At 32.9% G+C, this 27827-nt stretch overlaps 2 protein-coding genes across 2 annotated transcripts; both read right to left on the reverse strand.

The window, feature by feature from the left end:
- Positions 1-2867: 2867 nt before the first annotated feature.
- Positions 2868-3734, reverse strand: Smn (survival motor neuron). Its single transcript, XM_065507685.1, has 2 exons — positions 3640-3734; positions 2868-3574 (listed from the first exon to the last, which is right to left on the reverse strand). The coding sequence occupies exons 1-2, from the start codon at positions 3658-3660 to the stop codon at positions 2936-2938; spliced, it is 660 nt and encodes a 219-aa protein (XP_065363757.1). The 5' UTR covers positions 3661-3734; the 3' UTR covers positions 2868-2935.
- Positions 3735-17481: 13747 nt separating this feature from the next.
- On the reverse strand, positions 17482-19802 carry LOC135957951 (uncharacterized). Its single transcript, XM_065508801.1, has one exon. It carries the CDS (start codon positions 19619-19621, stop codon positions 18665-18667), a length of 957 nt encoding a protein of 318 aa, XP_065364873.1. The 5' UTR covers positions 19622-19802; the 3' UTR covers positions 17482-18664.
- Positions 19803-27827: the final 8025 nt, after the last annotated feature.

Raw genomic sequence — 27827 nt, forward strand, 5'->3', positions numbered from 1 at the left:
CCGAAGTAGACCTATTTTTTATCTAAATTTAAAATTTACGCCAAATTTTCTCCTATCGCATAGCTGCTTTCAAAAAATTAAATCCTCTTTTGTAAGCCCCAATATGTTCTTAAATATTTTGCAAAGGCAATTTAAAGCCCGCATCTCGGTACCGTCAACGGAGTCAAAAATCTAAAAAATACCATTTTTGGGATTTTTTAAAAATCCGAAAAAAATTTCTTTTTAATTTTTTTTTAATTTAAGTGTACATAACTTTTGACTTGGTATCGGCTTTGAAATAATTCTTTCCTTGTAATACTAATAAGTTAGTTGTTAATTAAAAAATATATATTTGAAAAAATCGGGAGAGATTTGGATCCGCTATTTGCAAAAATACAGACCAAGGTAGGTAAAAAATATAAAATTTTAAATTTCAATGGTGAATATCTCGTAAACTATAAAATATAAAATTTAGAGCTAGTTTCTGGGATAAAGATAATCTACATTCATCGCTTAAACCTAGATTAAACTAAAAATTGTGTTTCTCACTTATTGTTTTGTTACTATATAATCTAGGTTTAACTGAGCATCATTGATGAGTTAAACCTAAGTATAAAATGCTAAAGCACAAACAGATAAATAATAAAATAAACAATTCAGCACAGCAGCTCTTTGTTTTGATTTGCTTTATTAACATAAATATAATTTTTAGTATACATTTTATATACTTTAATGTTACTTTTTCTTTTACAAAGTAAAAATTTACAAAAAAAAATTATGTACGCGGTTGCTTTTTCTTATAAAATTTAAAGTGTTGCCATATTTATATAAACAAATTTGAGGAATAAACATGTGATTTGACTCAAAAGTATGGCAATGCTAACAAAATTAATCTATTAAGCTAGGTACTCTGTTCAAAATTTCGTGCGAAATGCTGTCAAACTACATATAAAATATTTGGAATGAAATATATGCGAAAAAATTTCGCAAAAGTTGTACTCTGTTTTTATTGTGGAAAACATGTGAAATACATCTGGCAACCTTATTTTTCCACACGAAATAACATACGCAGCATTTCTTTCGCACGAAATTAAAAGCAACAGCTAGCTGTCAAACATCATATACAATTTTTCGCATGAAAAAACCATGATTTTTCGCAAATATGAACAGAGTACCTAGCTTTAGTGAGAAACACAATCATTGGTTAAATCCCGGCAAAATATGCTTCAGGTTTAATATAACAGCGTGTTAAGCTGAGTTTAACTGACAAGTAAGAAACTAGCTCTTAGTTATAGTAGCATGTTTTGTAACTCTAGTCTTGTAGATTCTACATATGTACAAATCTTTCAAATCGGATAGAGAACAAAAATTTGGCATCATTTTTAATATACCCGAGACACCCCAATTTGGGGCTTTGAGGCTCCGCCCCACCTTAATGTTGAAAGTCTGAATTTAAAGCATAAGCTCAGTAACAACTCCTCTATAGCCGTGAGCAATTTTATTAAAATCGGATTATCGGTTTAGAACTTACAAATTTATTTGCATCTTTTTTATTTTTCATTTCCCCACTATGACCCAAAAGATCTGTTTTAGGTTCTCGCACAACCACAATATGAGATTTTGTAACCATCCTCGGGTGAAGTTTATTGCTAATCTTCCGCATTTGCAAAGATTCATCTTTTTTGCCTTTCTTTCCTTTTAAAAAAGACCAAACATAGTCAAATTTCTTAAAATGCTCAATAAAATGTTAGCATATTTAAACAAAAATATAAAATACGAAAGGACAATTTTCGCGTTAAAAATGGGAAGCTCCATTTTGATTTTAGACCCATGGTTTCTTCGGCAAAACTTCTTAGAATTCATCGTAGATTACGATTTTAATAACCGCTTTGTCGAGAAAAAAATTGACCCACTCTAATGTATATGGATGCTCAATTTTTATTAAAAATTAAAAAAAAACAAGAGAGCTGTATTCGGCTGTGCCGAATCTTATATACCCTTCACCAAATTATACTTCAAAATAAAAATTTTAAATATTTTTAGGTAAACAAAATTTATTTTTTTTTTCAAAGTTGTTTTTTTAATTTTTTGAATTGTTTTTTTTTTAAATTATATTCATATAAATATTTTCACACGTCAGTACTGAAAATTATCATTTCCCAAAACGTATACATGCAGCATGAAATCAAATATTTGCGTTCAAATACAAATTATTTTTTTTTTGTTTCGTAAAATTCATATTTTTTAAACAATTAAGAAAATTTATTTCCAATTGTATAATGTAAATATTTATGAATACCAGAGCTGTAAATGAATCATACTTTTTTAATTCATTAAGAATTAGCTAAATTTTGAATTAATTCATTTTACATTTACAAAATTAGTTGAATGAAATTTGAATCAATTAATACAAATTAGGCAGAAATGAATTTCAATTTATTTTCAATTCAAATGAATTTGTAAAAATGAGTTGCAAATCGTTTCCAATTCATTTGAATTAATTCAAATGAATTAGAAAAAAGATGTTAATGTAGATTCTCTTACAAAATCAATTAAAATTTCAATCAATTCAAATGAGTTGGAAATGAATTGCTAATTTTTTTTTCTAATTCATTGCTAATTCTTTTTTCTAATTCATTTGAATTAATTCAAAATAATTTCAATTCAAATGAATTGCAATTCACTTTGACAAATTCATTTGAATTAGAAACGAATTCTATAAATTCATTTGAATTGGAAACGAATTGCAATTCATTTGAATTGACTCAAATTTCATTCAATTATTTTTTTTGTGTGAATGATTCGCGAATTAATTCAAAAATTAATGATAAATTTACAGCTCTGAATACAAATAAAGAAAACAATGAGTGCAACCGAAATTCGCACAATTTTAATATTATCGTGCAAACTAGAAAAGTATATTTATTAATCCATTATTTAAAAATTTTTGTACAATCTACAGTTTCTTGTTTTTGGAGCTCGATTTTGCCATTTGCATACCTTGATATACGCCGGTATAATAACCACTCATATACCATGACATCAGCATCGCTGAAAGATGCTCCGAATCCTCGCAGTTCTGGGTTGTTGATAGCATAGGAGGCATTGGAGGTGGTGGTGGAATTGTTTTTAGATTAGATGATTTATTTCTTTTGGAAGTTTTGCTTCCCGTATTATCCATGTTAATTATGTGATCAGTATTGTCTAATTTAGCTTTTGCAAATTGAAGTCTACGAGACTTTTTCCCCCATGATGCAATTAGGTTGTCTAATGCAGTTGTTTGTTCATTTTCATAGCCGATATACTTTAGAAGGCATGTTCCAGAGATGCGATCTATCGAAACAATTTTGGCTTCGTAATCAATCCCATCATCGTAAGTAGCACGCACATAATCACCGACTTTATATTCATCCTTTCTGTTAATATTTGCGATATCAACAGATTTTAAATTGTTACTCTCGTTTGAGCAATGACTGACATCTTTGCTAGTAGAAGTTGCCATACGACGAGCCAATTCCTCGCGCGCAAGTTTTATGGAATTGTCGTAAGCCTTTATTAACAATGTGTCATCCCATGGATCTTCTAGAACATCTAACTGAAATTATTACAAAAAAATATATATAAAAACTTTCAAATACATATATTCTTTTACAAACAAACTTTTGTCTCAGATTTTTCCATTTTATCCCTCTCGTTTGTGTTTAAAGTTATTCGTTATTGTTTGTCAGAACAAGCCATGTAGGGTTTAGGGTTCTATAGCTGAAACAAAAAGTCGACTTTTAGACTTTTCAACTTTTTCCGTTTTTTAAAAAGTCGACTTTTCCAGTTTTCGACTTTTTTTGTTTTTTAAAAGGTCGACTTTTCGACTTTTTAGTTAAATCGACTTTCCGACTATTTTCGACTTTCCGACTATTTTCGACTTTTTCAACTTTTTACCATTTCTTGTAAAAAATATATAGTTTCTACATTTATTGATGCGCCTTTTGTAATGTTTAGCAATAAAAACAAAATTTATCAAGGCGATAATAGTTAGAAGAATGTTGGAAGAATTTTGTGTAGAAAAAAGCTTTATTTTATAAACATTTATTTATTATTTATATTAGCATACACTACAAAAAGTGTACCAAATTGCAATAGTTTTAGTTTAATGTTGAAATTAAATATTTTTTGAACAATCTAAAATGTCGACTTTTATCGACTATTCGACTATTTTCGACTTTTATCGACTATTCCACTACTTTCGACTTTTATCGACTATTCGACTTTTTTCGAACAAAAAAGTCGAAAAATCGATTATGTTCGATAAAGTCGATAAAAGTCGAAAATAGTCGATAAAAGTCGAATAGTCGGTAAAAGTCGACTTTTTAGATTATTTTAAAAAAATATTGCACTTGCATTTTTTGTAGTGTATGCTAATATAAATAATAAATAAATGTTTATAAATTAAAGCTTTTTCTACACAACATTATTCTAACTATTATCGCCTTGATAAATTTAATTTTTTATTGCTAAACATTACAAAAGGCGCATCAATAAATGTAGAAACTAGGGTTCTATAGCTGAAACAAAAAGTCGACTTTTCGACCTTTCGACTTTTTCCGTTTTTTAAAAAGTCGACTTTTCGAACTTTCGACTTTTTAGTTAAATCGACTTTTTCGACTTTTTTAGACTATTTTCGACTTTCCGACTATTTTCGACTTTTTTCAACTTTTTACCATTTCTTGTAAAAAATACATAGTTTCTACATTTATTGATGCGCCTTTCGTAATGTTTAGCAATAAAAATGAAATTTATCAAGGCGATAAGAGTTAGAAGAATGTTGTGTAGAAAAAAGCTTTAATTTATAAACATTTATTTATTATTTATATTAGCATACACTACAAAAAATGCAAGTGTACCAAATTGCAATAGTTTTAGTATAATGTTGCAATAAATATTTTTTTTAACAATCTAAAAAGTCGACTCTTATCGACTATTCGACTTTTTTCGACTTTTATCGACTATTTTCGACTTAATCGACTATTCGACTTTTTTCGACTTTTGAGATAACATAATCGATTGTTCGACTTTTTTCCTTATATTAGGGTTCTATAAGTTGATAAATCGAACAAACGAGTTTTTGCTGAAAAAAGTCGAAATCGACTTTTTGGTCGGAAAAAAGTCGAACAATCGATTAAGTCGATAAAAGTCGATAAATGTCGATAAAAGTCGAATAGTCGATAAAAGTCGAAAATAGTTGATAAAAGTCGAATAGTCGATAAAAGTCGACTTTTTAGATTGTGAAAAAAAATTTAATTGCAACATTGTACTAAAACTATTGCAATTTTGTACACTTGTATTTTTTCTAGTGTATGCTACAATAAATAATAAATAAATGTAGAAACTTTTAGGTATGTGTTTGATAATAAACATGCCAAATTAGTAAATTATTTAATATAAATTTGTTTACTATTTTATAAATTGAAATCTACCTATTACTGCCTTGATACACTTTATTTTTAATGTTAACATTACAAAACGCGCATCAATAAATATAGAAACCATGTATTTTTTACAAGAAATTGTAAAATGTTGCAAAAAGTCGAAAATAGTCGAAAAGTTGAAAATAGTCGAAAAAAGTCGATTTAACAAAAAAGTCGAAAGTTCGAAAAGTCGACTTTTCATAAATTACCAAAACTCGAAAGTCGACTTTTTAACAAACGAAAAGAGTCTAAGTGTCGAAAAGTCGACTTTTTGTTTCAATTAGAGAACCCTAATGTATATACAGATTTGTCATAACTGACGTTGTTGTTGTTGTAACAGCAGGGTTTGCAGAGTTGACAGTCCAAGGCGAATTCTTTCAAGGTGGTGGCTAGGGTTCTATAAGTCGATTGTACGAATAATCGACTATTTCCTGAAAAAAGTCGAAATCGACTTTTTGGTGGGAAAAAGTCGAACAATCGATTATGTTATCTCGATAAAAGTCGAATAGTCGAAAATAGTCGATAAATGTCGAAAATAGTCGATAAAAGTCGAATAGTCGATAAAAGTCGACTTTTTAGATTGTTAAAAAAATATTGCACTTGCATATTTTCTAGTGTACGCTAATATATGTAAATAATAAATAAATGTTTATAAAATAAAGTTTTTTTCTACACAAAATTCTTACAACATTATTCTAACTATTATCGCCTTGATAAATTTCATTTTTATTGCTAAACATTACAAAAGGCGCATCAATAAATTTAGAAACCATGGCCCATAATCATAGTCAAACACTAAAGTCGGTTCTTTTTAAAATCAATTTTAAAATAAAAACATGGGCCCATAATCATAGTCAGAAATAAAGAATACTTTAAGAGAATTAAGCTCGACTTTACACTAGAGTGTACTTTAGGTCTATCATAGACAAGTTAAAGTATACTTCTGACGCTGAAGTCGACTTTAAATATAAAACTAGCTGAAGCTGTTATTAACTCGTTTAACAACAGCATCAGCTGTTCTTCACCAAGTAAAAAAAGTTCGTAACAAAGTAAAAAATGTTTAAGTTACAAGATATTGGTAGAGATTTTGCAATTATTGAACAGTTATCAATAAAATTAGTACCAAAATATTCTAAATATGATACTAATCTTATCTTTTCCATTTTTCCACCACAAAAAACTTTTTTTCTTTAGTTGTCCCGGTTACTTTTATTGTTTACCTTTTTTGGTTTTTGTTTTAATTTTCTATGTCAGCTGTTCAGCGGTGCCACTTGTCTGTATTTCGTTGTATATTGTATGAAAACATTTTCTACATTTGAGGTGGCACCCAGTTAAAGTCGGTTCAATTTAAAACATACTTTAATTTTGACTATGGTTGCAAATTAAAAAAAAGCAGGTTTTTATTTTAAAGTTGTTTTTAAAAAGAACCGACTTTAGTGTTTGACTATGATTATGGGCCATTGCTTTTTTATATGATATTTTAGCATTTTGAGTAATAATAAATAAGAATTGTAAAATTAATATCACAATATATATGTACAAGAACTTGTAATTGTAGAAATTGTAGTTTACAAGTGATGTGAAATTTTTAATGAAACACAATTCATCAGTACTTGTAAGAATTAGACTTGTAATTGTAACTTGTAGAATTGTAGTTTAGTGAAATAGGCCCCTGGTATATAAATTTCCCTTGATTGCGTCCATAAAATTTGCGATGTGTAGATAACAGTAGCCATATGTTGCAATCCATTGCACAATGATTTCTTGAGCAATTATTGCTACCCTACATCTCTACGTAGCAATTTTTATTGATAAGCTCAAAAAAAAGTTGTCAGAATTGCTTTACGGTGCGTTTACACATGCAAGTAGATTGAGGAAAGTTGAGAATACGTATTATTATCGAAAATGTCGAAAATACATCGAAATGTCTACAAGTTGCTTGAGCGTTTACACATGCAAGTAAAAGTTCATTTTAAAAATGTCGTCAAAACGTAAACACATTATTATTAAGAGTTGCCTAGGATACCACATACATATATTTGTAGGGAAATAATTGTTATAAATAATTATTATTATTACTTTAATGAGATTAGTGCTCTTAAATTAATTTAATAGCGTTCTTTATTCATATTTGAAGAGAAAAAACAATTTTTTTTACAAATATACATAAAATAAGTTAAAAATATAATAATTATTTTACCACAATCCAGTAATTTTTTTTAAATTTTTTTAGTTAGGCAACTCTGTTTGTGTTTTTGACACTTTATTGCAGTAAGTGTCAAAAAATCACTGTCCATCGAAATTCACTAGGCAGTGAGCTGTAAGTGGCTGCATGTGTGCTTGTGTTAGTGCAAAAGTGTGAATGTATTGTGTTTTTCGAACTGTTACTTGCATGTGTAAACGCTAGGTTAGGTAGAGTAAAAGTTCGTCATTAATACAACACTTTCAACGCGAGAAGTTCTATTTTGCTTATATTTTATGCTGAATTTTTCCATTAATTTCATTGTTTTTTTACTTTTGGTACTTAAATAAATTAAATGTGTATGTATTAATCAAACCAAATTATAGAAAGAAGAAATTGCTCAAGCAATCAGTAGATCAATCATTGCGCAAAGGATTGCTACATATGACAATTGACGTCTACACATCGCAAATTTTATGGACGAATTTTTTGTACTACTTATTACGAATTGCTTTCAAAAAATACAAAATAACACATAAAAATGCAACAATAGATCTTAACTTTATAGTACATTTTAGCCATCTAAAAGTCTTTAATTTCTTCAACAAAAAAGTTTGAAAAAAACTGGTCATGACGCACAGTGGTATGAGAAAGAAAAAAAGGGAAATAATTCTGTAACTTCTAAACCCTTAGTCCGATTTGAATGAAATTGCACATGCGCAAAGGGGAAGTGTTGTCGAGTTTAAGTTTTGAATCTGGACTTCATGCGCCCGGCAAACGCTGGACCAGGGGTCGCCAAAGTAGGACACTTCGGGTATGGTCAATTTTTAAAATGATCCTATTTCTTCGTTTGTGTTCCGATTTCAAAAAAACAGCCCCTCTATTGACGTGTGCCTTTATCAACTCTGTGGCTTTCCAGATCGCGAAGATCTCTGCCTGGAAGACGCTACACTCGTTAGCGAGTCTATATGAGCGCTTGATGTCTTGGTCGACCAAATAAACCCCGGCCCCTGTGCCAGAATCCATTTTGGAACCGTCAGTGAAAACTGCGCACCCATCAAACAGTTGATCGGATCTAACCCACTCATCCCTAGTGGGGAACTCTACTGGGGGTGTTGCACCGAAGCTAAAGGTCGCGACCTTATAGTCAAAGATTCCAGATGGAATAATGTCCTGACCAATAAGACCTGCCTCATACAGTATCATAGTGTGCCCTATCCGCAAGGGTTTCACCAAAGAAGGCTCTGATAGTCTGAGTAAGTTCCTTGCTGCCACATTCTCAACATATTTCTCAATGGGTAGTAGGTTTAGGATTATATCCAACGCCGCCTTCGGGGTGCTACCAAAGGCACCTGTGATGCCCAGACATGCACACCTTTGAGCCTTGTTGAGTATAGCCCTGTAGCTACGTTTCCTCATTGCCTCCCACCACACTGTGCAACCATAAGTAATAATAGGTCTAACAACAGAAGTGTAGATCCAATTAACCATACTAGGTCGCAAGCCCCAGTCCTTGCCAATTGAGTTCCTGCATGTATAGTAGGCATTGCGTATTTATTTTCATAACAATTTATTGTCAAGGAAGGTTCCTAAATACTTGGCTCCCCCTGATAAACTCAGCTCAAGACCGACTAATTTCGGCAAGTTGAAGTTCTCTACCTTATACTTCCTAGTAAATAACACCAATTCTGTCTTTGATGGGTTTACACCCAGGCCGTTAGTCTTTGCCCAGGACGAGAGATCGCCAAGCGACTCCTGCATGATGTCACTGATAGTTGAGAGAAATTTTCCCTTAATCAGGATCACCACTACATCCGCATAGGCGACTATCTTCCTACCCTTAGATTCGAAGGTCCTGAGAATATGATTAACCGCCAGTAACCACAGAAGAGGAGAAAGAACTCCACCTTGTGGTGTACCTCTGGTAACCCGTCTTCTGATCACATCGTCCCCTATGGTTGAGTTGATAATCCTGCTTTCCAGCATTAAGATTATCCAACTCACTAGGAAGTCGTTAACCCCAAGTTCTACTAACGAGTTCCTAATTGGCTCTATCCTAATGTTGTTAAAGGCGCCTTCTATATCAAGAAACGCAGCTAAAGTATATTCCCTATGCTTCAGACTGTGCTTTATACAACCGACCACTTCATGAAGCGCACTCTCAACAGACTTACCCTTGAGGTAGGCATGTTGAGCGTTGCTAATGAGATGAGTATCTATATTGCTCCTTAGATGTAGATCTATCAGTCGTTCTAATGTCTTCAGAAAAAAAGACGATAGGCTAATAGGTCTAAAATCCTTTGGTTTCGAGTGGCTGGCCTTACCGGCCTTAGGTATGAAGACAACCTTGACCTCCCTCCACCCGCACGGCAGATACTTCCTACTGAGACAGGCCTTGAAGATATCAGCCAAAAGGAATAGTGCCGTATCCGGGATATTGCATAGCATCGCCGGAAATACTCCATCCGGACCAGGTGATTTGTACGGGTCGAAAGTTTTCACCGCCCAGGCTAGTTTTTCCCTAGTGACTATTCCCTCAATTTGTCTAGAGTCATGACTAGTACCCTCAGTCAACCCTAGTGCCTGTACCTTCACAACCAGGAAAGTGTGTTTCCATAAGCAGGGAGAGTGTTTCCGAGCTAGATTCCGTCCATGAGTTGTCAGCTCTTTGAATATACCCTATGACCTTTGGGTCTTTGGATAAAATTCTCCGAAACCTTCACAGCTCATTGACGCTATCAACGGATTCACAATAATTCCTCCATGAAATCCGCTTGTTCACCGTATTTTCCAAATTGGATGGTATCAGTTCACATAAAGTAGACTGTTCCAACCCATTACGAACCTTTTCATAAAACGTTCCCCAGTTTGTCCGCCTAGGATCCCTAAATGGCACCCTTACAGACGAGTTGAAATTCAAGGTGAAGGTAATCCTACTATGATCCGAAAAGGAACAGTCCGTGGATACCCTCCAATCTCTAACGAAATTATCATTTTGGTTTGTCGAAGTCATATCTATAACCGCCTGCCTATCCTTGTTCCTAAACGTGGGCATATTGCCCTTGTTACTGATAACTAGATTGTTGACAGTTATGAAATCATAGACGCACTCACCTCTTTTATTAATATCAGCACTGCCCCATTGGCTGTGATGAGCATTTGCATCACATCCCATAACCAGGATAGCACCTCTCCTTTTTGTATACGTCGTTAGCTCCAACACCTATTTGCCTGGTGGATCTGCTTCATCATACGGCATATACACCGAAGCCAATGTCAGCGTCCGCTCACCCCTGGCTTCCCTATTTACGACAGTGATCTCACCGCACCTAAAGGAATGAGAAATTATTAGTTTGAGTTCTCTCCTTGCCAGGATACACGTTCTTACCTTGTCCTCAGTGGACGGGATAAATAACGTGTATCCCGCTATCCCTAACCCGCAAACCTTATTTTGATTGATCCAAGATTCTTGGATCAGGGCCACGTCGGTCTGGGATTTGGTGAGAAAGTTTGCCAATTCTGTTGAGGCCGCTTCACAATGATGCAGGTTTATCTGCACCACTAGCAGCCTCTTTGGTAGTGTCATGTTTCGAGTACCGAAACCTGACAGTGCCAAAACCAAAATTGACAACCCCTTTCACCTTGTCCAAAATCTCGAGGGATTTACGATCCACTGCGAACCGGAAATCCCTCCCGCTGTTCTCCTTACACACCATAGAGGCTACCGCCTTCCATTGGTCTATAGGGAGATCAACGTTCTGTTTTTTCAATAGTGCCAGTATGGTTTCCACCGGTCTTACGCATTCAATTTGTTTTATATATTTTTTTTTTGTTTTTCGATGCGCCACTTAACCACTTACCAATCCAATTCACAACCAAAGAGATCGATCTTCAGGTCACACACCAGCTCATCACCTCGGTGTCATATTCTTTGTTCCAGGCAAAATAGATTGTCAGCAATCTACTTTGCCTGGCGCCTGTATTTTGTTTGTTTTTATTTCACTCCTTTCTAGTCTGTTTCCTTTTTTGTATCTGTCAAAACCTCTTTGACATCTGTCATCATTTTCCGCGTTGCCAACCTCTTCTCCAACATCTACAGGGTGCACACGACAGACATGCCAAGTATACAGTAGGGTGGGTAAAATTTGTTTTTTCTAAAATTTTTGAAAGGCTCAGCGATAAAAATGTGCCAAATGGTGTAGCTAATATGTATGTATCTAAAATGTTATTGCTTTATTTTATGTTTTACTGCCTCCGGGTCGCGATTGAATTTTTAGAAAGAGTACATTTTTTACATCAAATTAATTATACTTTTTTATACTATTATTTATTTGGTTTTCATAATTTGAGAAATGGAGCGTAACAGAAATAGTTGGAAGAGTCCCTTATTTTTTGTTTTGTGTGATTTGAAATATAATATATTGCCAAACTATGCCGATCTGATGAAATTTTATGAGTGGACTAGTCATAGCCTTTGTTTGTATGAAGAGGTAGATAGAATAAAAAGAAACAAAGTAAAAGACGTTTATTTTCAATTATAAATCCAGAGAAATAATTCTGAATTTTATTTATTAATAAATTACCTTAAATATACACCGTAAGAGGAAATCGTTGTGCACTTATTTCGGGCTCACAAAAACGAGTGAGTTTTCTTTGTACAAATTGGGGACGACAATGTTTTTAAAACCGTTAGCGGTTTACTCGTTAGAATCTAAATAACTACTCCGAAAAACACCCAAAGATGTTAAAATTAGGAATATAATTTAGGTCCTAACAGAGTACGTTAAATAGTTATTTAAAGAAAAACAAAGCAGTTATGTATATAGACATTTTAAGAAAAGTTAAATTAAACATTGCCGCCCACCTTGCAAAATATATATAAATATAAAAATAATCGAGGCTATATTAACTAAGCTTGCATAGTTAATTTATTTTTATATGAAAATGAAAAACTAAGTTTTATTATCTATGCCAATAGGTAATGCAAACAATACACTTTACCTAAAAACTATGTTAATATAACTATTGGAATTAGTAACATCTTCGAATTTATTTGTACGAAGTTTTTTTGTTTATTTAATTGTCAATTGCAAATATTTTTGGTGCAAAAGGGTATGTATTAGGGTATTCGAATTATTCGATTTTTCTCTTGTTCGAATAAAACGAATAATTCGAATAAGAGATTTTAACTTGTTCGAATAATTCGATCACAAGTTTAAAATTAATCGAATTATTCGAATAATTTAAATTTTTTTAAAAAAGTAAAGAATGAATAAGAAAAACAAAAATAACGGTAAAGTTAAAGTTAACAACTCAAATATTGATAATGTTAAAAAACCTTCGAAAACAAAGTCCATCATTAAATTTTCAACAGAAATATTCTGATCAGATTAACTCCCGAACAATCTGCAAAGCAATTGACTAGCAAACCCATTAGTTTCCGTTTTGGATCTATGCTTTAAAAAATTTGAGCTAGTAGGACATGATTCTGAATTCAAATACAATATAAACGTATTAAGAACTTTTTTATGTCGTTCATTAATTCGGGTTTTAAATTAAATAACTAATTCTTTAGTAAATTAATTATTCACTATTTCTAAATTATTTATAACAAATTGTATTATACATCAAGCTCTATCAACGTTGCCGAATCTTTGCTTAATAAAGTGGTCTTGGGGAATTACACAATAAAGGGAATCTGTCCAATGTTAGATATCATTGTCAGTGAACGCGGCTAATTTGAAGTCAAGCAGTGCATGATTGGCGCATTTACAAATACGCAAAAAGTTTATTACCATTTTAGACAAACATGTTCAACGATGTTCAAAATCATGTAGACGAATAAAGACGAACTCCACGCTTTTCTTGCAATAAAACTTTAGTTTGCAATATTTGTGTATATCATTCGATTTATTAAATATTTTACAACACTTACGTACGCGGTTAATAACATCACTTATATACAAACATATATTTTAATATCATGGCCTTCATCTATTTCAATGTAATCATTATAAATGTCATACTCAATATCACTTTCGACGACCGTTTCAAAATCACATCCTCCATCACATTCAACTCGACCTTAATCGAAGTTAATATTTTGATTATTAATTGCGATTCTTCTAATATTTCGCCCGCTAAATAACAAATATTTTATTCCGTACCTTTTATTTTCATTGGTTCGAGACCTAAGTTAAAAATTTTTAAAGATTTGTTTTTAGAATTGTAACTTCTTGCAGTAATATTTATATATTTATAGAAGGAGCTATCGGAACACTCATCTATAGTGATCGAAAGTCCCTTTGTCTTTAGTTATTTGTCGAATTTCAGAAACAATACAATTTTTGTAAGTCATTATTACTTATTTAAATTTGAAATTATGAAAAATTTTAAGCAATTTAATAAATTTAAATATATATGAACATTTATTCGTTTTATTCGATTATTCTACATAAAATTGTTCGAATTATTCGTTATTCGAAAATGGCCATTTTTAAATTGTTCGAATAATTATTCGTAAGAAATTATTCGATTAATCGAACGATATATTAAATTAACTTTAAAAATATGAAAATGTAAATAAATTATATTTTTAGCAATATAATCATAAACTCAAATAAATTTACAAACGCGAGATCCTACGAAACTTTTGGTGAAACAAGTCCACAAAAGAAATCAAAATTCCACAATACCACCACAGACATCGTCTTCGGACAATGAAAGAGATTATTTTCAAAACTCAAAAAATCAAGCATGCCCACAACAAGCTCAACTCCCGACAAATCTACCTACATGGAAAGCTATCTCCCAGAAGTTCCGGTATTGAAATGTTTCAATATTTTATTTAACTGTTCTGCCTTTATAGTTAAAGGTAACTTTAAGCAATATAAAAAGGTACCCTTAAAGTTAACTTTAACTATAAAGGCAAGTTGTAATAATGGCCCTAAGAATAATAAGAATTTGAATGTTAGTATGTGGAATGTCCATCTCTATCTCAGATTGCAGGTTTCAATCAAAAATAGTGATACTATTGGTTCTTAAGTTTATTATTAATAAAACAAAACCTTTAAATCTGACTAGTATTGGAACAGATCAAAAGATAAAGATGGACAGACATTCCACATAGTAACATTTACATTCATAAGGTTAGATATTAATTGTTTCCAAAATCAATTTTATTTGTAAAACATTACTCCATTAAGTTTTCATTTTATCAATAAATAAAGATAAATTAAATAAAAAATCAATTTCATTGTCATTAGTAGTAATAGCATAGAAAAAATAGTTAATTTAACTAAACAGGTATTTTATTACATAGATAATTTACCAAAAATAAAAGTATAAATTAGCTTTGCTATCATTTGTAATTTTGAAAAGTTTATAAGATTTAACAAAAATTTTTGTTGATTTTTCGAACAAGGAAATCAACAAACATTTTAGGCATATTTACTAAATAACTTTGTAAATGCCTTCTACCCTTGCTCTTAGTTAAATTTATACTATATTTTTAGGCAATATAACCTATAGAATTTTTTTTTTTTTTTTGAATTCATATCTTTTTTTATTTAAGAAAAATTGTTTGAAGTTACAATATAATATATAACAAAATACAATATATAACAAAATATAGTAAAATATTGTGTAACAAAAGATATATATGTATGTATCTGCATTCGGCCTCCATCATCCAAGCAGTGTTGTATTTCCATATTTATGTAGTTGAAAGGAGATCTTGCATCAGGTGTAATTGGTGTTTTTGTTATACAATTTTATTGTATGTATATTATTCATTTTATTTCTCGTTGTATATTTTTATTAAAAATTATTATACCCCGCAAAGCTATTCAGCTTGTCTGCAGGAAAATAAGTTTAAAAAATTTATACGATTTTATGTTCAGATTATTTACTACACATAGTTCAGGTTACCTATCATTGCAAACTGATGAAGTATTTTTTTATAAGTTCATTTCTTTTCTTATTATTTGTATTATTTAAAATTTCGATTGGTATTTTGTTGAGGATTGTTGGCAATGTTACTGGAAGTGTGTTTCTGCCATATTCATTATAAAAACGGTCGACTTTGAATCTTCCGATGGATCTCTGTCTAGTGTTGTGAGCATGATCAATTGGCTTTAAAAAACTGGTTTTATCAAATTCTTTTATTATTGTTATATTATAAATATTTTTGACATTAAGGATTTGTAGTTCTTTTGCAGTATTGCTAGGACTTTTTTTCATACGAGAGTTGTGATTTGTTGTGTTATCGTTATCTGTGCTGTTGATGTGATATTGATGTTTTTTCCATAAAAGTTTAAGTAAAGTATCTTGTGTTTTTTGTAATGTGCTGTTGTATTTAACATTTCCCCATGCTGCTATTCCATGTCTGATATAGGATTCTGCTAATGAAAAGTACGCCTGACGCAGTACACTATAAGTGCAGCAGTTACTTAAGTGGTATAACATATATGACGCTTTTCGAAGTTTCTTTTGCAGATTCTCGATGTGGGTCTTCCATTTAAATTTGCTGTCAACATATACTCCCAGATACTTATATGAGTTGACCATTTCTATTATGGTTGAACATGTGTCGTTAATTTTTGGGTTATTCAAAGCATTTTTGTGTAGACATTCCGTATTATGGAATTTTAGTTTAATATTTGAGTTGGCAAGATGAGGAGGTTTAATATGCATGATTTTAGTTTTACTAGCATTAATGATTAGACCGCTGTCGTGGCACCATTTCGTTGCAGTATCTAATTGTTTTTGCATTGTTTCTGTTGCCTTTTCAATGCTATTATCAGCGACTACTATTGCCGTGTCATCAGCATACGCAAATGTTGTACCTTTTAGACAATTCATTAAGTCATTTGCATATATTATATAAAGAATTGGACCAAGTTTTGATCCTTGTGGTACGCCGCAATCGTATGATATTTTATTGCTGAAGTTGTTATTGATTTTAACGCAGTAATATCTATTTTCTAGATAATTTTTAAACCACTTTAGTTTGCTTCCTCTTATTCCATTTCTTTCTAGAGTTTGAACTAGTTTGGTATGCGATAGAGTATCAAATGCTTTACTAAAATCGATAAACAACACTAAGACATGCATTTTCTTACTCAAACATCCGTTAATGTAGTTAGAAAAGTATCCCAATAAATTGTTTATATTTTTCCCTTTTTGGAATCCAAACTGATTTTTGTTTATAATTTTAAATTTTTTTAAGAAATCTGTGAGTCTTCTGACGATAATTTCTTCCAAAATTTTATCAATTACTGATAATATTGATATTGGCCTATAATTATTAAAATCAGTTTTATTACCACTTTTATGTATTGGCCTCACTATAGACGTTTTAACTTAATATGAATATTTATATTAGTTGATTGTGATGAAATGAGATAATTTCATATTTATTGCATAGTCAAATGTAAGCAATATGTTGCTAGAGCTGAATATCGAAACCCTGGTTTTAAGTAAATCAGGCACAATTGCTTGCTCTAAACTCAAATTTATTAATTTGGTAATAATCGGCGTCAAAAAACTAGCATTTATTTTCAGGTCTTTTGCTCGAATCCCATCAGCTCCTGCTCCTTTTTTGATATTAAGTGTTTTTAAAATATAGTAAATTTCTTCATCGTTAGTATAATCAATGTATATTGAGTTTTGTATAGATGTGCTAATATTATTTGTGGTTTTTATGTTACAGCTGTGTATTATTTTATTTACATTCGTTTTGAAGTTTAATGCAAAATTATTTATAATGTCATTTATATTTTGAGTTTTGAAACTTTTGGTTATAAAACTATCAATATTAGTATTTTTTGCCTATTATTTCATTTATTAATTGCCAGGTAGCGCGTATATCGTTTCCGTTTTCAACAAATTTATTTCTATAATAATTGTTTTTTTCATAAATTATTTTTTTGTTTAATAAATTTCTAAATGTTTTATATTCTTGTTCATATATTTTGTTTTTTGGATTATTTCTCCATTTTTTAAAAAGTTTATCCCGCGTATCACAATATTTAACAATTTCTTCACTAATCCACGGATTTATCGATCTTTTTTTACTAGTTTTTGATTTTTTACTTGATTTTTTATATATTTCATCGAATATTTCATACATTTTGTTGTAAAGATCATTTGTATTTGATATTTGTCGAGCTATTGAATTCCAATTTGTATCTTGGATTTGTTTATTAATTTTAAAATTATTAAATTGTGGCCCCAAGCTAGTTGTGGTTAGCACACTCTGGTTGTTTACTTCTTCATTTATACAACAATATAGAGAGTAGTGGTCAGATATGTTTGTTGTTATTATTAGAGCATATGCTTTTGTTGTTGCTTTATTGTTTCTTATAAAGAGATGATGGATGCACGTTCTTGTGTTTTTTTGGATATCTTCACGTGTACTCTCGTTTATCATACATTGCAGTCCATTACACATTATCATATTAAGATATGTTGTTGTTGTAATGTTTTCTCTTAATATGTCTATATTTATATCTCCCACTAGTATAATCTCTTGTTTTTTCTTTATATTATTTATGATTGTATCAAGTTCGTTGACAAACGATGTAGTATTTTCGTGTGGGGGACGATAAACGGAAAGTAAAGAAATTATTTTGTTGTTAATATTTACATCTATTTGTATGATTTCAAAAGAGATAGATTCTAGGGAGATTTCAGTAAAATTTAAATCTTCTGCAATGTACACAGCAATTCCTCCTCCTCTGTTTACTCTGTTGAAAAAGACTGCGTTAAAACCTCTTACATTGTAAAAAATGTTTTCATTATCAGTTATATTGGTTTCAACTAAGATAATGAATTTAATTTGGGTTATTATATTATTTATTGTTGCCAGAAAAGAAGTAAAGTTGAGTCTTAGCGAGCGTATGTTCGTGTATATTAGGGATATGGGATAACTTAAGAAGTCTTTATTAATTTGATTAAAAGTAGTTAAAGTTTGTTTTTTATTATTATTCATTATTTTATTTAAAACAGTTAACATATGTATAAGGATTGTGTGTTTAGTTTACATAGAGTTATTAATGGATTCGATATCCGCGGCATTATTGATGACAAATAAGGGAGAATTTTCAGTTTTGCGTGCAAAAATATTTCCGTTGCGTACCCATACATATTTCCATTTTGCCTCTTTTGCTTTAGTTTTAGCTAGCCATAGAAGACGACGGTTGTTGAACGTTAGTTGATCGTTTATGTATATATATTTATTATCATCTTTTTTGTTCAGTGTAGAAAATTCTACAATCACCTTATCGTCTTGCTTTTTTAAACGATATGCTTTGCTTATGTCTTCCTCTCTTATTTCAACATTAATTGATGCTCCAATGGTTTTAACAACATCAAACTCGGAGATTTGTTTATTTTGAATATTTTTTATTTCTATATTTTTGTTGATAGTTTGTTGTTCTAATTTGTTTATGCGTGTTTCCATTGCGCTGATTTGTGTATCTCTTTGTTTGTCTTTCTCATTAAGATCTTTTACTTGAGAAACTAGAGATGTAATTGTATTTGTTATTGTTGTGAGAGCAAGGTGGATGTCTTCTTTAATTTGTACACTTAACGTGTTAACGTTTGCTGAGAGCTCTCCAATTGTTTTTGCCAAATCTTTGACATCAGATTGGACAGAACATATTTTATTATTGACAGAGGTCAATGACATAGTTTCCTTAAATTTTTTGGATTGATCAACTTCTGCATTCTCTTCATCGTCGGTTCTTGCTTGTTTTTTGTTGTTTTTATCGTCAAAAACAACAGCTTGATAAAGTGTATTTGGAGATCGGCTTCTTGGTTTGCATAAGTGACACTTCCATGAAGTTTTCCTCTCACCATACATTCCTAAGTATGTACTCTCAGAAAGCGGGGAGCACGTTGAGAAATGGTAGTTCGAGTTACAATTGTAACATTTTACGTAGTTTGTTGTTGTTATGTCTTTTTTACATTGATTACATACAACTGCTTGGCTCATTTTGATTTTCTCTTTTTTTTTTATATAAATTTGGTTTTATTTAATTTTCTTGTTTTATTAAACAAATTATTTACTTTTTTCACAAAAACTTATCAGATACTTTATTATCAGATATTTTATTTTTTGGTATTTTTGTTTGGTTTTAATTTTGACTTTTAAAATAGTTTTGATTGTTTTTTGAAGAGCACTTAATGAACACATCCGTTTGCAATGAAGGCAGAAACTGAACTAGCACTACAAAAAATGGTTTTTAGACAGATCCATCAAATGACCCTTGCGAGCAATGTTTTTTTGACAGATCCATCAACTGACCCTTGCGGGCAATGGTTTTTAGACAGATCCATCAACTAACCCTTGCGGGCAATGGTTTTAGAACGGCGACAGGCCTGAAATGACCCAGCCGAAAATTGTATATTGCGCCAATGGAAAACCCGGGCTCGAATGTATTCTTCCTTTCATAATTTGTGGGCTCAATTCGGGGCCAAAAACTAACGCGACTTGTCCAGATTTAAAAAAAGTGGGATCAGCGAGCTGAAAACCACTGTATTGATCGCAAATAACTTCGGATACATCCTCTATGGAAGTTTTAACTCGATTCATCTCAAACGTTCTCGCCGTTATAGACATTTGCTGAGCTTTATCGTAAATGGATCGTATAACTAAGCGACAATATGAGTCCTCATTATTCCTAGTTGTAGGTAAATTGATCTGACGAACAAGCAGATCACTTATATAACCTGTAACGTGGGTGAAAAGGTCACAAAATGGCGTAATGGGAGTGGGGAAATGGTCAACGTAGGATTTGGACGTGAAGTCCTTGCTGATCTTGAAGTTGATGTTCGGTTGTTCGATCGAGACGAATGGGATTTGGAATGCAGTAGGATGTTGTGATCACCCTGACACTTAGCACATTTCGCGGTACTTTTGCAGTCATTCGTTTTGTGCATCTGATTTAAACATCGAGAACAATGTCCGCACACATGTACATGTCTTAGCTTTTCTTCATGTTTGAGTTTGCGAAAACGAAAACATCCCCTTAGAGAGTGATCTTTTTTACATAAACTACATTCTATGGTAGTAATTCTTCATCTTTGAGGAGCATGAGTGACCGGTACATTCGAGCCTACATTTTCCATTGGTTCTACGGGCGGTTGAGCTTCTTCGTGGTTCACAGCTTTAGTAGCATTAGTTTTAGACATCTCCGTAATGATTTTTGTTTCTACAAGAGGGGTTTCGATGTTAACGGGTGCTTTCAATATACTGGTTTGCCACTGGCGCTGGACCTGCGACCTTCATTGCTTCCTCGTAATCCTCCAGAAGAACATCTTCAAAGAATGTTGGCAAAGCTTCCATTTTACTAAGAAACAATGAAGGTTAATGAAGTATATAAATGATATATTTAACTAGTCAAAACGACTAGTTTAGTGATTGGTCGTTTAACAACCCAGTTTTCTGTGCGTATATCCGCGACACGAACATGACTATCACTACCTGGGTATGTTCTAACTACACGTCCCAACTTCCAAGAAGTCGGGGACATCTGTTCATGGCGTATTGCCACCAAATCATCAATTGAAATATCGCGTTCTGGGGATTTCCATTTATATCTTTAGTGCAAATTGGATAAATACTCTTCTTTCCATCGTCGACAGAATTCGTGAGCAAAAGCTTTAACTTTCATAAATAGATGGTTCCGGCGGAGCAATTATAGGAGAACCTATCAGAAAATGTCCTGGCGTAAGAGCAACTGGCTCACTTGGGTTGTCGGATAGGGGACAAAGTGGACGAGAATTCAAACAAGCCTCGATTCATGCAAGTATGGTAGACAGCTCTTCAAAGGTATATTTAACCATCTGTGCTTCCTTACAAAAATGTCGTTTAAAACTCTTCACGGCAGCTTCCCATAAGTCACCCATGTGAGGAGCTCTAGCTGGTATAAAGCGCCACGATAGTCCTCGAATTCCAAACACAGAGCTCATGCGTACCTGAATTTCTTTGAGAAAAGTTCGAAAATCCTTTTCGATTTCACGAGAAGCTCCAACAAAATTAGTTCCATTGTCAGAGAAAATGGTAAGCGGGCATCCACATCTGGCTATGAACCGATAAAATGCGTCCGATGACAAATCCGATGTTGCTTCCAGATGAACAGCCTTGGTAGAAAAACAAACAAATATACACACATAGGCCTTCGATATCTGACAAGATCTACCAGTGAAATTCCGCATATCAAACGGTCCTGTAAAATCAACACCGATGTTGGTAAACGGTCTATCCAAAGTAGTTCGCTCTGATGGTAATGCTGCCATTATTTGACTACACGAACGTTTTCTGTCCAATAAACAACGCTTACAGCGATTAATTTCAGTACGAACTATAACCTTAAGTCGGGGAACCCAATACTCTACACGAATATTTCTTAACATCAGCTGATTACTCCCATGAATTGTTATCAAATGTACGAATTCGATCAACAGTCTAGTAAAGCGACACGAATATGGTAAAATAATCGGATATTTTTCCGTATAGGACAACGACGGAGACTTTTCCAAGCGACCATTTAATCGCATAACATTATCCTTGTCTAAACAAGGATTAAGCGGCAGAAGGCGGCTGTTAGATGAGATAGGTCTTCCTAAAGTTAGGGCTTGATATTCTCTGCGCTAAAATAGCCAGACGCAATTTCACCTGTCCTATCTCAACACTCGATATTGTAGTAGTAGAATAATAATAACTATCTCTTCGTGCTGGGTGAGTTCTATAGAGAAACCGAAACATATATGCTATAACGCGAAGAGCTCGATCTAGAGACGAAAATCTATCAAGCACATCCTCGTAATTCACAAAGAAAGATGCATGAGTCCTAACAGTTCGAACTTCCATATCGGTCTCTAGTAGGGAGAGTTCCCTAATATCCCAAGAGGTTTTGTGCTTTCGCAACCATTTAGGTCCATGCCACCAAAGATCACTTTGTGCCAAAACAGAAGGGGAAACACCACGACTACCTAAATCCGCCGGATTTTCCTCCGATCTGATACCAATTGTGTCTTCCTATATTCTCCTGAATTCGACAAACTCTGTTACTTCCGTGTAAGACGCAACAAATTTCCTCCACTCATTTTCCGTCGAAACAGGTAGAAAATCATCCCAATCAATATTGTCGAGCCAAATCTTCTGCATGATTATTTTCGCTGTTATAATGACCGGGCCTAGCCAACCCACGGGATCAAACAACCTAGCTATAGTGGATAAAACTTATCTTTTCGTATAATGAGGACTATCATCGATTGGTTTTACCCTAAAATAAAAGGAGTCCAATTTTGCATTCCATTGAATACCCAAAGTCTTCGAACTACTCGATTCCACAAATGTCAAAAGTTTAGAATCTACCAAATGATCAAGGGGAAATCCTTCCAGAAGTCCAATCTCGTTTGAAGTCCATTGCCTTAACTCGAATTTTGCTGACAATAAGACTGTTCTCAATTGATCCCGTGCCTTCAAAGCAGATGAAACATCGTGAGCACCTATCGTCAACGTACATACACTTGCGCAAAATATTGGCCGCAAGGGATACTCTTCTTCAGCGTCATCAGCCAACTGTAACCGTGTCCGTATTGCCAGGTAAGGAGCACAATTGACACCGCAGGTGACAGTCTGTAACTCATACTCTTTCACCTCCTCCGTCGGAGAAGACCGAAACAAAATACGTTGGAATGGAGTATGAGTTGGATCAAGACGAATCTGTCTATACATTTGTGTAATGTCGCAATTAAAAACATATCGGAAAAGTCGCCAACGAAGTATTAAAAGTACTAAGTCCGATTGTAATGTGAGTCCAACATAAAGACAGTCGTTCAGACCATTACCATTAGAAGTGCGATTGGAAGCGTTAAATACTACTCTCAATTTCATTGTCTTCCTATCGGGCTTAATTACCGGATGATGAGGAAGATAACACGACTGAAAAGGAGGAGTAGCCTCATCCAACACCTGTTTCATGTGGTTTAGAATAAGATACTCCTGAACAACCTCATCAAATAAGGCTTTAACCTCCGGTTTTCGCAAAAGACAAGACTCAGTTCTCAAAAACTGTGCCGTAACATTCCGTTTAGAGGACCCCAAACAGATCGAGTGAGGAAATTCCGTTTTAAAGGGTAGCGTCACTACATAACGGCCATTGGAGTCGCGGCGCGTAGTTCTCCTGTAATTCTCCTCACAAATTTTGTCAAATGGTGTCAACATTTTCTTTTTAGGAGCTTCCTCTAATTCCCAAAATCGTAAAATGTTCCTATTTAAGCAGTCCTCAGTAGAACATTATATCCGTGTTGAATATACTTGAACTGATTGTTCCTGAATAGGGCCAGTAAGAATCCATCCAAATATAGTCCGCTGAGTGACCAAAGTTCCTAAAACATCACGTTGGATCTCTCCTAGAAACACGCGAGGATATAAATCTGCACCCAGAAGTATATCAACTGCTCTACAATTATAAAAATGAGGGTCTGCCAAACGTAGGCCCGAAAATTCCTCACGAAGTCCCGAACTAACTACGAAAGATGGTAGGTTACCCGATATGCTAGGTAAAACAAACGCCATTGTCTCCAACAATATAGATGGATCCAACTGAGATCCAATATTCAAAGCACAACTTTTCCTTGAGGTAGCTGATAACGTCTAATTAATACCTGAAACCTTAACATTCGTCGAAAGTGTAGACAGTTTCAAGCGACATTGAAAATGTTCAGAGACAAACGAAGACTCTGAAGCCGGGTCAATCAGTGCTCGAGCTGGTATGTCACACCTTGAAGAATAACATTTACCACAGCTGTTCCTAAAAGTACTTTGCGATTTTGAGAAACATGAAAAAACTGACAATTCGGATTACCTGAATTGTTACTGCTCGTACTCGGAAGTTGTGTCGAATTCAACGCTGTCGTAGACGGCGTAACACTAGCAGTATTAGAGGCCTGAGTCGAAGTATCATTTACCGAACCTTCAGAAGTGGATATTTCGCGAAGTAACATCGTATGATGTCTCTTTTTACAAACGTAACAGTTAAAGGCACTCTTACAATTCTTTACCTCATGTTCCCTTCACAAACAATTAACACAGCAGTGGAATTTCTTCACCGTAGAAAATCTCTCAGAAATTGAAAGATTTTTAAAACGCTTACAAGACCTCATAAAATGACCCTTAGAATGACACAAAACGCAAGAATTCGAATTCGATGTAGTATTGGTCATATAAACCTTAACCTTCTGTCCAGAAGATTTTGTAGCAGGTTGAGAATCCTTGAGATCCCGCACGCATTCCAAAGTACGAATCCTTTCCGTCAGAAAGGCATCAAATTCCCTCCAAGTAGACAACACCAATTTATCCTTAACACCCTGTTCCCATAAACTAACAGTAGACGTAGGCAGACGCTGAATGCATATAAATATAAGAATTGGGTCCCAATTTGTTGTAGAAACTTTATAAATTTAAAGGGAATTAAGACAATCGTTAACCCCGCGCTGTAGCGTTTTGAGTCCGACACTAGATTCCTTGTCAAAGGTAGGTAGATTAAACAAGAGTTTTAGTTGGTTATTTACCAACATTCGAGGATTTTCATACGCCTCTTTAAGATCATTCCAGGCAATTACAAAACCCTCATTACTTAGTGGAGATTTCAATACGATTTCCTTAGCCTCGCCTTCGGTCCTGCGTATCAAATGACAAAGTCGTTCTACATTGGTAAGGCGAGAGCTATTGATATAGATAGCCGTAAATAAATCCCTAAATGCAGGCCATGAAACATAATCTCCTCCAAATGTGTCGACATCACAAGGGGGTATTGTCAAATTATGCCCAGAATTTCCAGAATTATTATCCACCGTCGGTGAATTACTGGTCTTCGGTGCTGATTCAAATCCTTGTACCCTTTCATTAATCGCCCCTAAACATTTAAGATAAGACTCATAGGTGACTTGATATTTTGAAGAAGCTGCATCTAGGTCGCTCGTCTCTACATCATCGGAAGTTTCCAAAAAATTAAAACATTCCTCATAAGTTGACTTAACTTTATCCCATAACGATCTTATTTCTACGTTTTGAATCTCTAACCTATAAACATTATGCATCTCCTCACTAAAATCATTAAATCTTGCTTCAAAAGTAACAAGAGCGTCGGATGTTCTTATAAATTTATTTAAAGGTGTGATAGGCATTTTCGTTCAATCCAATTATCGACGATTAAATTGAAATAATAATTTTTCGTACGATGTTAAATAAAAAAAAGCAAAAAAAATCAAACTGACCGACTGTAGAGTGACTCTTGGCAAATGAGAAAATAATATTACCGAATTTGTTTACAAAATATATGTAAAATTATACACACTTTTTTCTAATATATTTTATCTAGAATATGTATTTAAATTTATTATTTTATTATTTATTATTTTCTTTACACTTAATTTTTATTTTGTTTCGATTTTTTTATGGCTTTTAACTTTTATTTTTATTTATAAATCCGTCCGTCCGAGTAAACAAAAAACGTAGTTGATTTATTTTGCACCAAAGAAAAATATTTAAAGCAAACGTCAAATTAGTACTGTATAAAAGCAGGGTTGTTACACGATCAATTACAACAAGTGATATTCACAATGGTAACAAATTAAAAAATAAAAACAATTTTGTTCTTTAAGTTTTCTTCTATTCCTCTTTGCACTGACACTTTTTATGTATATTTCTTTTATTCGACACTTGGGATAAAATTTATTCAGTACGCACCTTGTTAAATAAATTTTCTTAAACGATGTTATGGTTTGGGTGATAACTAGTGTTGATTTATTAGATGTCGATCCTTAATCGTATGAAGAAAAAAAAAACGATTAGTGTCTTCTTATTGTTTATTTGTGAAAAGGTAGATAGAAGAATAAAAAGAAACAAAGTAAAAGACGTTTATTTTCAATTATAAATTCAGAGAAATAATTCTCAATTTTATTTATTAATAAATTACCTTAAATATACACGGTAAGAGGAAATCGTTGTGCACTTATTTCGGGCTCACAAAAACGAGTGAGTTTTCTTTGTACAAATTGTGGACGACAATGTTTTTAAAACCGTTAGCGGGTTACTCGTTAGAATCTAAATAACTACTCCGAAAAACACCCAAAGATGTTAAAATTAGGAATAGAATTTAGGTCCTAACAGAGTACGTTAAATAGTTATTTAAAGAAAAACAAAGCAGATATGTATATAGACATTTTAAGAAAAGCCTTAAATATGATAGGGAAATTAAAAAAGAGCCAACAAACATATCAAGAAATAGAAGCCAAAATTTACCTGCTGGAGAACGAATTTTGATAGCATACCTGAGCACGATTACACAAATGGCTATAAGTAGCCAGATATATTGAGCAGTGCATCTGAATTTGAATATGATCAGTCGGATTGTGAAGAAACAGAACAATTACAATTACGAACATTAAAAACTTTTTCTTGGATACTGGTATATCACAAAATTGTTTAACTGCATATTCGTTTAATAGAAAATATTTTGTAGACCCTAATTGTGTATCATTTGTATGTTGCATATGAATGAATTGTCATTCAGACCACAGACATTTTTAGGAAAAATTGCAAAGAATTTGAAAACTTTGAAAAAAGACCAATAGAGAAGATTAAACCAATTCCCAAGAACCTACCAGAGCTTTGCGTTGAATATATAAGTGCAGATCTTCGTCTATATATTTCAGTTGAGAACAAATCTAACAACTCTTGCAATATATATGGTAAATGTTTACGCTCCAGTGTAGTTTTCTATAAAAACTCTTCCCAGCTGTAAAGAAGGACCCGACACCTTTTTGAACTAATCAAACTTAGCAGATATTAACAACAACTTTGAAGGTTTGTCGGCCCAGTGGTTCAAAGAAACAGCACATCCTGAAAACTTATTATTTGTAATGTTGACAGATCCCCAACAACATATTCATGAATTAGCTGTCCATCGGATTTTGAAAAATAGATCCACAACGTCAAATAAATTACGGCTGTTTCAGATACCAAAGATAAATTTTAATGCTACGTCATACTTGACCTTTGGAAATGGGATGAAAATATTACTGAATCACCTATATTAAAATCTGTAGATGAAAAAAAATATTCTTCTGTTGAAGAAGGAAAAAACGGAGGAATTGAGCTATTTCACCCCCTGCCACCCCCGGTAAAG

The sequence above is a fragment of the Calliphora vicina genome, chromosome 4 (genome assembly GCF_958450345.1).
Source record: "Calliphora vicina chromosome 4, idCalVici1.1, whole genome shotgun sequence".
NCBI lineage: Eukaryota > Metazoa > Arthropoda > Insecta > Diptera > Calliphoridae > Calliphora > Calliphora vicina.